The sequence below is a fragment of the Schistocerca nitens genome, chromosome 6 (genome assembly GCF_023898315.1).
Source record: "Schistocerca nitens isolate TAMUIC-IGC-003100 chromosome 6, iqSchNite1.1, whole genome shotgun sequence".
Classification (NCBI taxonomy): domain Eukaryota; kingdom Metazoa; phylum Arthropoda; class Insecta; order Orthoptera; family Acrididae; genus Schistocerca; species Schistocerca nitens.
The window spans coordinates 54,438,702-54,452,420 of record NC_064619.1 but is presented as its reverse complement, the minus strand read 5'-3'; the positions used below and the strand labels follow the sequence as shown (position 1 = coordinate 54,452,420).

Genomic DNA, 13,719 nt, shown 5'->3' with positions numbered 1-13,719 from the left:
ACCGAAGCCGCTACTGTTCGGTCGAGTACCTCCTCAGTTGGCAACACGAGGCTGAGTGCACCTCGAAAAAAGGCAACAGCGCATGGCAGCTGGATGGTCACCCATCCAAGTGCTGGACACGCCCAACAGCGCTTAACTTCGGTGATCTCACGGGAGCCACTGCAAGGCCATTGCCCAGTCCCATTACTTAAATCTTTAAAATACGAGACCTTATTCGGTGAAAACACGTGATGTGATAGTATAAAATGAAAGTAACTTTCTGAATCAGCATTACAAATTAGTTCTAGAACACTTATTTTGGAGCAATCATCTGAAAAAAAATTGAAGCTGCACGCTTGTGTTATTGTTGACCTCTTTAGCAGAGTTATCTGAATTATTACCCTACACTACAGAACCTATGAAGTCATCTAGTGTACTGCCGAGTAAAAGACATCTGGCAATGGTGTATTCTTGTGTGCAAAGGCGGGAAATAAGAAAGCTGGGAGTATACAAAACCATTCAGTCGTAGCCGATGCACCATGAGACTCTAAATCGACTGTGAGAGCACGCAAAAAAAGAAAGAAACAGAATTCTCATCAGTATCCTACATCTGTTTATGTCGTATGATGTTTGATGCAGTGATGATTTGGAGATAGGAGATACCTTTATTAGTAGATTATCATCACTAGCCAGAAGCGTTTTTACCTCTTTATTCCAAGTACTTACAGTATTTACTCTGGCTATAACGCATAGTTTTACAAAACACAGAAATATAGTAAAAAACTGATAATGTTGTGTCGGTCGGCAGACGAGTGAAGCCGACCCTTGGAGTGGTGGCGTTGTATGCGTGTTGTTGGAGAGGGGGTTGGTGAGTGAGAGGTGGTTGAGGCGGGCAGCACAGATAGTGAGTGAGTGACTGGGAGAGAGGGAGAGAGAGAGAGAGAGAGAGAGAGAAACAGAAGAGCGGCGCTAGATGCGCACGCCCCGCTGCTCCCAGTGTTTACGGTAGCGACTGCGCAGTTCGCCCGTGGGGTCGTAGCGCGCAACCAGCTTGTTCCAGTCCGACTTCCGTCGGGTCGTCAGGTGGCGGAGCACCTTCTCGGCCGCCGCCAGCTGGCTCTCCGAGCACGACGCGCAGTTCGTCTCCACCGCGGACGCCACGAAAGCTGCAACACACGCAAACGAGTTACGTACACCAAGAAGTACCACAAAAGGCAGTGCGATTGGAGAGCGTTGGGCATCAGTGTAGAGACCGGATTATATGCATCATAAAAACCTTAAAATATGATTGCAAATATGCATGAAAAACGCTTAAAAATGCATAAAAAGTGTCGAAATGTACAAGATCAAATAACATGGTAGTTATTGCGTGCATTACATCTCAGAGCCGAACCTGTGCATATCAACTACGAGGAACAGCTCCGGCCACGCAAAAAATCGATATATTTAGAACGTTAATGTGATTTGGTGATGCTGAGGGAATTAGATTAGGAACTGAGACATTTAACCTTCAAGCGCTCGCGCGGGCGGTGAAGTGACCGCCGCCTTTTTGCAATTTCACTCCATACTTACTCCACAAAGGTAACGAGGCGGCGGGAGGGACATTTATTCTCTAGTTGCACCTTTTTTCGACAGATGCTGCTCAAAGTTCGTCCAAGTCGCACCTCTCTGCTTCCCAGGACAAGTTCAAATAGGTCCGAACACGAGAATATTTCTAGCGCGAGCGCGTGAAGGTTAAAGTAGTAAAGGGGTTTTGCTATTTGGGGAGCAAAATAACTGATGACGGTCGAAGTAGAGAGGATATAAAATGTAGACTGGCAATGGCAAGGAAAGCGTTTCTGAAGAAGAGAAATTTGTTAACATAGATTTAAGTGTCAGGAGATCGTTTCTGAAAGTATTTCTATGGAGTGTGGCCACGTATGGAAGTGAAACATGGACGATAAATAGTTTGGACAGGAAGAGAATAGAAGCTTTCGAAATGTGGCGCTACAGAAGAATGCTGAACATTAGATGGGTAGATCACATAACTAATGAGGAGGTATTGAATAGAATTGGGGAGAAGAGGAGTTTGTGGCACAACTTGACAAGAAGAAGGGACCAGTTGGTAGGACATGTTCTGAGGCATCAAAGGATCACAAATTTAGTATTGGAGGGCATTGTGCAGGGTAAAAGTCATAGAGGGAGAGCAAGAGATACAAGCAGATTCAGAAGGATGTAGGTTGCAGTAAGTACTGGGAGATGAAGAAGATTGCACAGGATAGAGTAGCACGGAGAGCTGCATCAAACCAGTCTCAGGACTGAAGACTGCAACAACAACAATGTCGTTTTCTGAATACTTTCTGGTAGAGGTTAGGAAGGGGGTCTTTCTGGGATTAATTTTTTAAAAATTTGCAAAATGGTGACGCATACCACGTTTCAAGAATTGTTCCTTCTTCGCTGTCGTTATCGGTAACAAGCGGATGCGATGCGAGCGAGTCGCAGCGAAGCAATCGATATGCGCAGGACCAACTTCGAGATACATCGCACGCAGAGGGGAACCCTCAAAAATTCCGTAATGTTTTAGTTAAAAAACAACATACAAACATGAATTTTTTAACATCATCAACCTTTAATTAATACTATTGGACCAAAGCATCATTTACAATTCATTTTACATTTTTCCACTGTCGTAAACGTAAACGACCAAGTACTGTTCCAAATCTTCGGTAGCAAGATTATATCTTCGATCACTCAAATACTTTTATAAGCAGAAAAGGACCGTTCTACATCAACTGAGGTAACTGGGCAGTATTTAAATTTGGGTGCTATGTTGGCACTTACTATTTTTGGTCCCATTAACAAAACTATCAATTTGGCATAAGGTTTCAAAGGCTGGGTTATTGTTTATAATGTTTTCAAACTTTTCTTTAAGTTTTATTGGGAATACCTCCGGCAATGAAGAGACCAAATGTTCAAATGTGTGTGAAATCTTACGGGACTTAACTGCTAAGGTCATCAGTCCCTAAGCTTACACACTACTTAACCTAAATTATCCTAAGGACAAACACACACACCCATGCCCGAGGGAGGACTCGAACCTCCGCCGGGACCATCCGCACAGTCCATGACTGCAGAGCCTTAGACCGCTCGGCTAATCCCACGCGGCAAAGAGACCACTAGAATGATTCCATTCATTAACTGAATAGACTCATTCGACACCAAACCTTGAGTTTCAAGCTTTTTAATACTTGCAGGTATATGGGAAAAATGAGTGTTAATCACAGCAATGTCTTTTTTAATACCGGAATCGTTAAAAGCTTCCTCGCACTGGCAGACTGCCAAAGCCTCTGCACTGTCGAAGTCGTTTACTACCCCTCTAATGGCCTCGAAATGTTCATTGAAAAACAATACAGCTTCTACCCACGTACCCCAACGAGCTACCACTGGTTCAGAAGGTGAAGGCAACGTACTCCATGAGCAAAGCACGTCACATGAATCAAATTGGGATAAAATACTCTGAGGGCTTTTACTGCTTCCATCATATAGGGAAAAGCATCTGAAATAAACACAAACACCCTTTCATCTGCAGAAGGTCCTGGAAATATTTTTCTAATGCCCTCATTCACAAATCTGGCGATCGTATAATGATTTAGTTTTTCAAGTTCTTTGTAGGCCCCTTAACAGGAAGAAGAAGGCTGTTCTTTTAAAGCATCAACAATTAAATTTGCAATGTAACGGCCAAACGTGTCTGTAGTTTCGTCAGCTGAAATCCAGATACTGTTTTCCTTGAGTTCACTGCGTATTCCTTCCAGAACATTTACGTAAATTGCCGGTACGTAATTTTTACACAATGTTGATTCATCTGATATAAAATTTTGATTTAAGCAATGTTTTGCGCAGGAAGCCTTTGAGAATAGGGTTCGTAAGTTTGTGAAGAGGAATATTGCTTGCAATGAATGCTTCAAATAGATCCATGTTAAATCGACTTTTTTGGTTACCTATGGACAAATCCCTGCTAATGCAACTTGATGTTGTCAGAAGTGGTTGTCGTGGTCCTTTCTTCTGCATTCCTGCGATATGAAGACTTGTCTTGACATGCTGGTCTATCTGAAACTTTTTTTTTTTTTTTTTTTGCACGTAACCTTTTTTCTCGCAAACTCGGCAATATAAAACAATTCCGTCATATGCAAATGTTCTAGGATGGTCAGCTATCAACGAAACGACGTTTCTTTTTCAGGGCAGTATGGCGCGCGACACATTACACATACCACATCTTAAACACGTTCAGTTGTGTATAAGTAAATAGAAAGCTAAAGTGAAACAATTAACGTGAGACTAAAAGCTTGCGTAGTTTAATTTGAATGTTGCCCACGTGTACGGTATGACAGCAGAGGGGATTAACCAGGGGCGCGGGCGCAGGAGCATTGACTCTGCCTGCCTGTTCCTGTTCCTCTTCTGTAATGATTTCGCTAGGCAGTAGCCTCTCTGTTAACGATTGCACGCAGTTCTAGGTCGCGGTCAATCTGTGAGACATCAAAACTAGATCGAGCTAGGGACCGCCCGTCAAAATTTTAAAAATATTGTAAACATACAGCGAAAATATTCATCGTAGCGTCACCAGTTTTTAGTTAAAATATGCAATAACCAGTGAAAAGGAGCCAAATATGCACATGCATATGTTGTTGTTGTTGTTGTTGTGGTCTTCAGTCCTGAGACTGGTTTGATGCAGCTCTCCATGCTACTCTATCCTGTGCAAGCTTCTTCGTCTCCCAGTACCTACTGCAACCTACATCCTTCTGAATCTGCTTAGTGTATTCATCTCTTGGTCTCCCCCTACGATTTTTACCCTCCACGCTGCCCTCCAATACTAAATTGGTGATCCCTTGATGCCTCAGAACATGTCCTACCAACCGATCCCTTCCTCTGGTCAAGTTGTGCCACAAACTCCTCTTCTCCCAAATCCTATTCAGTACCTCCTCATTAGTTATGTGATCTACCCATCTAATCTTCAGCATTCTTCTGTAGCACCACATTTCGAAAGCTTCTATTCTCTTCTTGTCCAAACTATTTACCGTCCATGTTTCACTTCCATACATGGCTACACTCCATACAAATACTTTCAGAAATGACTTCCTGACACTTAAATCTATATTCGATGTTAACAAATTTCTCTTCTTCAGAAACGCTTTCCTTGCCATTGCCAGTTGAAAGGTGGCTACACTGAGCCACAGCGCCAGAGATCGCGCTAGAGAGTATTGTTCGGCCGCCTCCATTGGCAGTCATTATTGAGAACTCGTAGTGGGCAGTGCTTTGGGAGAACTCGTGGTAGTCAGTGCTTGTTAAGAACTCGTAGCAGAGAGTGTTTGTTGAGATGTGCTTGTAGGGAGTGCTTGCTGAGATGTGATACTGAAAAGTTCTTGTTGAGATGTGGTAATAGCGAGTCGGTGTGGAGATATATTGTAATGATTAGAGTGATTTTGGTCAATATATGAAGGTAACGAAACTTGATTTATTTTTCATTGTTTTCCCCTTCATTATTCATCATACTGTTCTCCTGTATTGGCGAGTTCGCCATGTCAACAATTTCGTCATTCTGACTATCCATCATTTTTGCCTTTTTCATCGATCGCGTAATCATTTACAAAACATACAAAACTCGTCACTGTACGAAAATTACACACAATGCCTCCTTATTTCCAACAATACCATTCACACGAAATGCTTCCCTCAACCACGATTAATCGAACAATTGAAATCTTCCTAACTGCACAACATTGTCAAACCCGTATACAAGATAACAAAATTAAATTCTGCAGAAAAAAATACCATTAGAAGAATGACAATTACCAAATCTACACATGCAAAATAGACTACAATTACTAAACTACAAATTACTACAACAATACTACTGTCTACTATTTTTACAGTCAGAAGAACCCAAGGGACGATCCGAAGCAGCGGTCGCCACGTGCATGGGGGCTTAATTATTATGAAATGCAAATAATTTTAATTTTTTGCTTTAGTAGCTGTCTATCCGTTTACGCAGTCTCGTAAACGGTTGGCCCTGACTAGTATTATTACGCAATCTGACTGCATAGAACAACAACAAAGAATGAAATGGAAATTTTCATTAACACAATTAATTAATTAAGCCCCCAGCAACTATAAAACCTACGAAACCAAAGCATAAGTATAACTGTTCTGTGTGTGGAAGTGTGACTCAACGTACGCATCTGGCACGGTTCTTCTTCAACAACACAAGAAATTTTAAATATCATTTATACTGAATTAATTAAAGAAAATAAAAATACCATAATTACTCAAGAGAACCAGAATTACACTCTAATCCAAGAACACAATCCAGATGCTTTGTTGACTGAACCTGTAATGAAGCATTACTTACGACATTAAACAATGAAAAATAAATCAAGTTTCGTTACCTTCATATATTGACCAAAATCACTCTAATCATTACAATATATCTCCACACCGCCTCGCTATTACCACATCTCAACAAGAACTTTTCACAGTCTACATTTTATATCCTCTCTACTTCTACCATCATCAGTTATTTGCTCCCCAAATAGCAAAACTCCATTACTACTTTAAGTGTCTCATTTCCTAATCTAATACCCTCAACATCACCCGACTTAATTCGACTACATTCCATTATCCTCGTTTTGCTTTTGTTGATGTTCATCTTATATCCTCCCTTCAAGACACCATCCATTCCGTTCAACTGCTCTTCCAAGTCCTTTGCTGTCTCTGACAGAATTACAATGTCATCGGCGAACCTCAAGGTTTTTATTTCTTCTCCATGGATTTTAATACCTATTCCGAATTTTTCTTTTGTTTCCTTTACTGCTTGCTCAATATACAGATTGAATAACATCGGGGAGAGGCTACAACCCTGTCTTACTCCCTTCCCAATCACTGCTTCCCTTTCATGTCCCTCTACTCTTACAACTGCCATCTGGTTTCTGTACAAATTGTAAATAGCCTTTCGCTCCCTGTATTTTACCCCAGCCACCTTTAGAATTTGAAAGAGAGTATTCCAGTCAACATTGTCAAAAACTTTCTCTAAATCTACAAATGCTAGAAACGTAGGTTTGCCTTTCCTTAATCTTTCTTCTAAGATAAGTCGTAAGGTCAGTATTGCCTCACGTGTTCCAGTATTTCTACGGACTCCAAACTGATCTTCCCCGAGGTCGGCTTCTACTAGTTTTTCCATTCGTCTGTAAAGAATTCGTGTCAGTATTTTTCAGCTTTGGCTTATTAAACTGATTGTTCGGTAATTCTCACATCTGTCAACACCTGCTCTCTTTGGGATTGGAATTATTATATTCTTCTTGAAGTCTGAGGGTATTTCGCCTGTTTCATACATCTTGCTCACCAGATGGTAGAGTTTTGTCAGGACTGGCTCTCCCAAGGCCGTCAGTAGTTCCAATGGAATGTTGTCTACTCCGGGGGCCTTCTTTCGACTCAGGTCTTTCAGTGCTCTGTCAAACTCTTCACGCAGTATCGTATCTCCCATTTCATCTTCATCTACATCCTCTTCCATTTCCATAATATTGTCCTCAAGTACATCGCCCTTGTATAGACCCTCTGTATACTCCTTCCACCTTTCTGCCTTCCCTTCTTTGATTAGAACTGGGTTTCCATCTGAGCTCTTGATATTCATACAAGTGGTTCTCTTATCTCCAAAGGTCTCTTTAATTTTCCTGTAGGCAGTATCTATCTTACTCCTAGTGAGATAAGCCTCTACATCCTTACATTTGTCCTCTAGCCATCTCTGCTTAGCCATTTTGCACTTCCTGTCGATCTCACTTTTGAGACGTTTGTATTCCTTTTTGCCTGCTTCATTTACTGCATTTTTATATTTTCTCCTTTCATCAATTAAATTCAATATTTCTTCTGTTACCCAAGGATTTCTACTAGCCCTCGTCTTTTTACCTACTTGATCCTCTGCTGCCTTCACCACTTCATCCCTCAAAGCTACCCATTCTTCTTCTACTGTATTTCTTTCCCCCATTCCTGTCAATGGTTCCCTTATGCTCTCCCTGAAACTCTGTACAACCTCTGGTTCTTTCGGTTTATCCAGGTCCCATCTCCTTAAATTCCCACCTTTTTGCAGTTTCTTCAGTTTTAATCTACAGGTCATAACCAATAGATTGTGGTCAGAGTTCACATCTGCCCCTGGAAATGTCTTACAATTTAAAACCTGGTTCCTAAATCTCTGTCTTACCATTATATAATCTATCTGATACCTTTTAGTATCTCCAGGGTTCTTCCATGTATACAACCTTCTTTCATGATTCTTAAACCAAGTGTTAGCTATGATTAAGTTGTGCTCTGTGCAAAATTCTACCAGGCGGCTTCCTCTTTCATTTCTTAGCCTCAATCCATATTCACCTACTACGTTTCCTTCTCTCCCTTTTCCTACACTCGAATTCCAGTCACCCATGACTATTAAATTTTCGTCTCCCTTCACTATCTCAATAATTTATTTTATTTGATCATACATTTCTTCAATTTCTTCGTCATCTGCAGAGCTAGTTGGCGTATAAACTTGTACTACTGTAGTAGGTGTGGGCTTCGTATCTATCTTGGCCACAATAATGCGTTCACTAAGCTGTTTGTAGTAGCTTACCCGCCTTCCTATTTTCCTATTCATTATTATATCCTACTCCTGCATTACCCCTATTTGACTTTGTGTTTATAACCCTGTAGTCACCTGACCAGAAGTCTTGTTCCTCCTGCCACCGAACTTCACTAATTCCCACTATATCTAACTTTAACCTATCCATTTCCCTTTTCAAATTTTCTAAGCTACCTGCCTGATTAAGGGACCTGACATTCCACGCTCCGATCCGTAGAACGCCAGTTTTCTTTCTCCTGATAGCGACATCCTCTTGAGTAGTCCCCGCCCGGAGATCCGAATGGGGGACTATTTTACCTCCGGAATATTTTACCCAAGAGGACGCCTTCATCATTTAATCATACAGTAAAGCTGCATGCCCTCGGGAAAAATTACGGCCGTAGTTTCCCCTTGCTTTCAGCCGTTCGCAGTACCAGCACAGCAAGGCCGTTTTGGTTATTGTTACAAGGCCAGATCAGTCAATCATCCAGACTGTTGCCCTTGCAACTACTGAAAAGGCTGCTGCCCCTCTTCAGGAACCACACGTTTGTCTGGCCTCTCAACAGATACCCCTCCGTTGTGGTTGTATCTACGGTACGGCTATCTGTATCGCTGAAGCACGCAAGCCTCCCCACCAACGGCAAGGTCCATGGTTCATGGGGGGCACATGCATATGCAACATGCAAATGCATATAATCCGGTCTCTAGGCATCACCGAAAAAAATTTTGAACCCATCGGATGTTTTATCGAAAAGATTTCTCTGAAGTTAACAAATAAGGCAGAATGGGAAACACCTGACGCGCCTTCGAATGCTGCTCAGTATCATGTACACCATATTTACTACTATTTAAAACTCTAAAATTATAATTTAAACACTGAACTTTAAATTCTAAATCGGTACCACATCGGTACGTGATTTCTAGCGTTATTCAAAAGGCGCGGCAAATGTTTCTCTAATCTATCTTATTTCTTTCTTTTGGCCAAAACATTTCACAAAACGTTTGACCGCTTTTTATCAAGTTTTATTCGAAAAGAATTTAATATAATATTCGTTTTCGAAATCTCATTCACTTTCCTACCGTCTTCCGTTCAGTAACTTCCAGTAAGTTTAACAGGTAGAAGATGCGCATGGAATACGCAGAACCAACAGGTAGATCTGCGATTCAGTAGAGCTACACATCCCTGATATACTTCCGCTTCTTGATCACGTGCGTTGTCGGCAAAGGTTTTGACATCAGTTATCTTCTTTCGCCGTAAACCAATGTCGAAAGAAAAACAGCCTTGGTTACAGGGGAACAATTCTTTCATTGATGTGTCTTGCCCCTCTGGAGCACCATCCGAAGATTTTTACATACTGCAATTTGTGGGGACATTACACAAAGAGGTGTCGGTTCAAAAACCGGTGCTAGCATAGGACCACACCTACAGGTTTTGAATCCACGTAGCGCATTCTGTATAAGTTCGCATGCGCCATGTATATAAGGAGCGAGCAAACAGTTTGCGTTTGAGTGCGATGCTGCACCAAGTTCGTCCGGAACCCTCAGAGCGTGAGTCCTACTTGCACTTGTATGGCTTTATTCTATTTTTTTTTAATGTCAGGGAAAACAGACTATATCGATTTCATCTAGTACGTTATCCATTTCACTTAGTACAGAAAAAGCTGCCATAAAACATAATGATTAAGAAAAAATAAGCTAAGGACGTTGCATTTGACCATCCCGCTTTAATTTCTACAGATATGCAACTTTTCAAGGACGGAAAAATCTCCTGTGCATTGCAGCTTGATTCACTGATATTGAAACCAGTATTCAGTTGTATCCACACTATCAGTAAGGTAAGCTAATAATTCAACACGATAATTTCTCCCAAGAAATAAACAAAATCGTCGTTACAATACCAGAGACAAAAGTACGGCCGATTTTAGTTAACGTTGCAATTAAAGAGCAAGTAAAACTTTTCCGACATCTGAGGTCCGAAATACTTAGTTCTACAAGCAAGACATTGAGCCAAAGTTTAACAAACTCCAAGTCACCAAAAAACTTAGTATAATTTCGTGATTTCCGACATATTTAAACTACAACCAGAAACCATATCTAATAGAGCCAAACAGCGAACACAGTCACAAACTTTATTCATGACGGTAACTGCTTCCTGAACTATTATCACCTCCACCGTCCGCCCCTGGTAGATAAGTGGTCAGAGCGACGGACTGTCATACCTAACGGCCCGGGTTCGATTCCCGGGTGGGTCGGAGATTTTCTCCGCCCAGGGACTGGGTGTTGTATTGTCCTAATCATCATCATTTCATCCCTATCGACACGCAAGTCACCGAAGTGGCGTCAACTCGGAAGACTTTCAGCTGGCGAACGGTCTACCCTTTGGGAGGCCCTAGCCACGCGGCATTTCCATTTCCATCACCTCCACCATTTCCTGTCACATTCACTAACGATGCGCTAGACTCTTCGCGCGAGTTCTGGGTTTGCTCTTTTATTGTCAAGGACACTTCGCGAGATGTATGTTGGACGAAGTAATACGTTGCCTGGCTCTTTTAAACTGTACGCTCTCGGAATTTTAATAACTTAGCTGTAAGTGATACACAGTGCCTCTCTTGTAGGGTGTGCCTCTTGCGCATACTAAATAAGCCAGTTGAGGAACGAGCAGAACTTCTTTGGATCTTCTGTACATCCATATTTTACTGTCTTTTGCTGTATGTGTAACAGACACCCCCCGTCTGAAATATCCCGTGGGAATCATTGTAAAACTGTACATATTTTCTTTGTTTCCTTTATTTTAAATTTTCGTTAGTTATTTTGTGAACTTATGTACGTGATGTGAGGTTGTTATCGAAACTAATACGGTTATTCCGAATTATATTATTCTCAATGTAATTGTGTATATTGTCTACATATTTCTGGGAGCTTCGGCCCAGTACAGAAAATTATATCTGTGTAAAAGTTTTACGAACGCGAGAGAGACAGTTGACGACCAGTTAGTTCAAAGCCGAACGGCGGAAGTGTTAAGTCGATCGGTCGCGAGCGCAGTTGAAATTGTTGGAATTTTTCATCACATTGCGGAGAAAATATTTGTTTTAATTGTGCTGAAAGAGGAAAATGTTTGGAGGAAATCCTAGTAGATATTTTGAAACGGGGAACGTCATTATTTGCGAGGAAATGCGAGTCGAGCATGGAACAATCTGCAAGACATCTGTTGCGTTATTGTTGCTACAGTTTGTTAAAAACTTCAGGTGAAGTAGACTTTACTTTAGAGTCGAGGCAGAAGACAAGAAGACGTCGGGAGAAGAAAGAAGATATTACAACAAGAAGATTTAGAAGATCATCGCAGAAGATTCCGAAGAGAATACGTAATACATCAACAGAATCTTCTGGAATCACGAACAATACAGTTACTAGAGTGCTATTTTATCGTGACGCATTTGAAGAAGACAACGAAATTATTGTACCAATCTGCAAGACGAATTAGACGCTCTGAACTTTGCAGTTTCGTGTACTTACGAGTGAAATTTGATTTATTGTGCTCTGTGCTCCGAACTCTGAATCGATTTCTTCAAAACTGCTGCCATTCAATTCTGAGTCAAAATAATAAAACGACGACTTACTTTTCAAATACACAGTTCGGTAGTCGTCTGTGTTACAAGTGAAGATCTGTGTTCGTAGCAGTAATCCGACTTAATCTCATCCTCACGTTTTCGAGAAAGTTGAAAGCTTTTATTTACAGTGTGTTTCGCTACCAAGCAACGGGCCGGAGCAGCGGCAAAATTACATATCACTCTTGATAATTAATATGCTAAATCAACGAAACTACCATCGCCATCTTGCTCCAGCTCAGCGATATTCACGAACAGTCGAACGTAGTCTCCAGAGATCCACGCTGCAGTCTTCACGGGGTAAGCTACATCTGATACCCTGCTGTCACTAATTCGATGCCTTTTGCGTTGCTGTGTCGAACAAAACAAACCCCTAAGTGAACATCACGTCAAAGTGCACAACATGCAAGGAAAAACAGCAATATTTCTTAAGACGATAATTGACCGACAGTGTATTGATTAAATTTTTAGCACTTAGATTTCTCTTGCTGCCTGAACGTTACAAACAGTCAACCCAAAGTGGTCGCGTTAACATTACAGTTTATGAAAGAGGTACTTTCATTTTTCATTACAACAGTACACTTCACTTTATGGAAATGTTTGGAATTAATTTCTAAACAAGATTAAATATTTAATTAATTTACTGCAACTTCCGAGTTTGAAACAGAGTCTGTTATCAAAAAGGACATTGCATTCCGCTGACAGCCATCTTCAGTTGGAATTTCATACGGTAGCAGTGTTATTATTCTTTACATTCAAAAGCTAGTCACTTTTACAACTAATTTAACTCCAGTTATGGTTCACATCAGTATATAGTGAGAGTCCATACAGCAATTAACAATCTGCCATTACGATGATCTGAAGGTTTGCTACAATGATTGTTAACACACGTCAGCAAGACTATTCTGCTCGCTTACTCTATGCATAATTATTCTGGAAAACGCACTTGAGAAACTGATCCACACATCACATTTCGTATTTTACAGTTGACTAACAGAAATTATGACCTTAGCAGCACCTAAAAAATCTTATGCATTTTTATCTGTTTACATGTTTCATTGTGTTTATGTAAATGTGGTTGTGGGTGTGTCGTGTGTCTCATTGACGATTCCAGCCGGGTGAACGGAGGAAAGCTAATTGCCAGAAATTTTATTAAATACATTCATTCAGGTTGCAAGTATTCCGCCGTAAATTAGATTTCACAAAACGGGCGTGGCATCTCAAGTTACTTTTGGTCTGTAAGGTGTTGTGGTGATTATGGTTCAAATGGCTCTAAGCACTATGGGACTAAACGTCTGAGGTCATCAGACACCTAGACTTAGGACTACTTAAACCTAACTAACCTAAATACATCACGCACTTCCAAGCTCGAGGCAGGATTCGAACCCGCGACCGTAGCAGCAGCGCGGTTTCGGACTGAAGCGCCTAGAACCGGTCGGCCACATCGGTGGTGATTATGTTGTACACCGAATCGTTACGTATTCACCACAGAATATTCGTGCTATTAGAGTTTAAATA

The 13,719-nt window shown here is 41.1% G+C and overlaps 1 protein-coding gene across 1 annotated transcript in view; it reads right to left on the bottom strand.

Annotated features, from left to right (window-relative positions):
* Positions 1-673: 673 nt before the first annotated feature.
* Positions 674-13,719, bottom strand: part of LOC126262428 (putative odorant-binding protein A10) — a 35,785-nt gene continuing 22,739 nt past the window's right edge. The window contains exon 2 of the mRNA XM_049959067.1: positions 674-1,145. Within this exon, the coding sequence (XP_049815024.1) occupies positions 949-1,145 (197 nt within the window). The 3' untranslated portion in view covers positions 674-948. The remainder of the gene's footprint in view (positions 1,146-13,719) is intronic.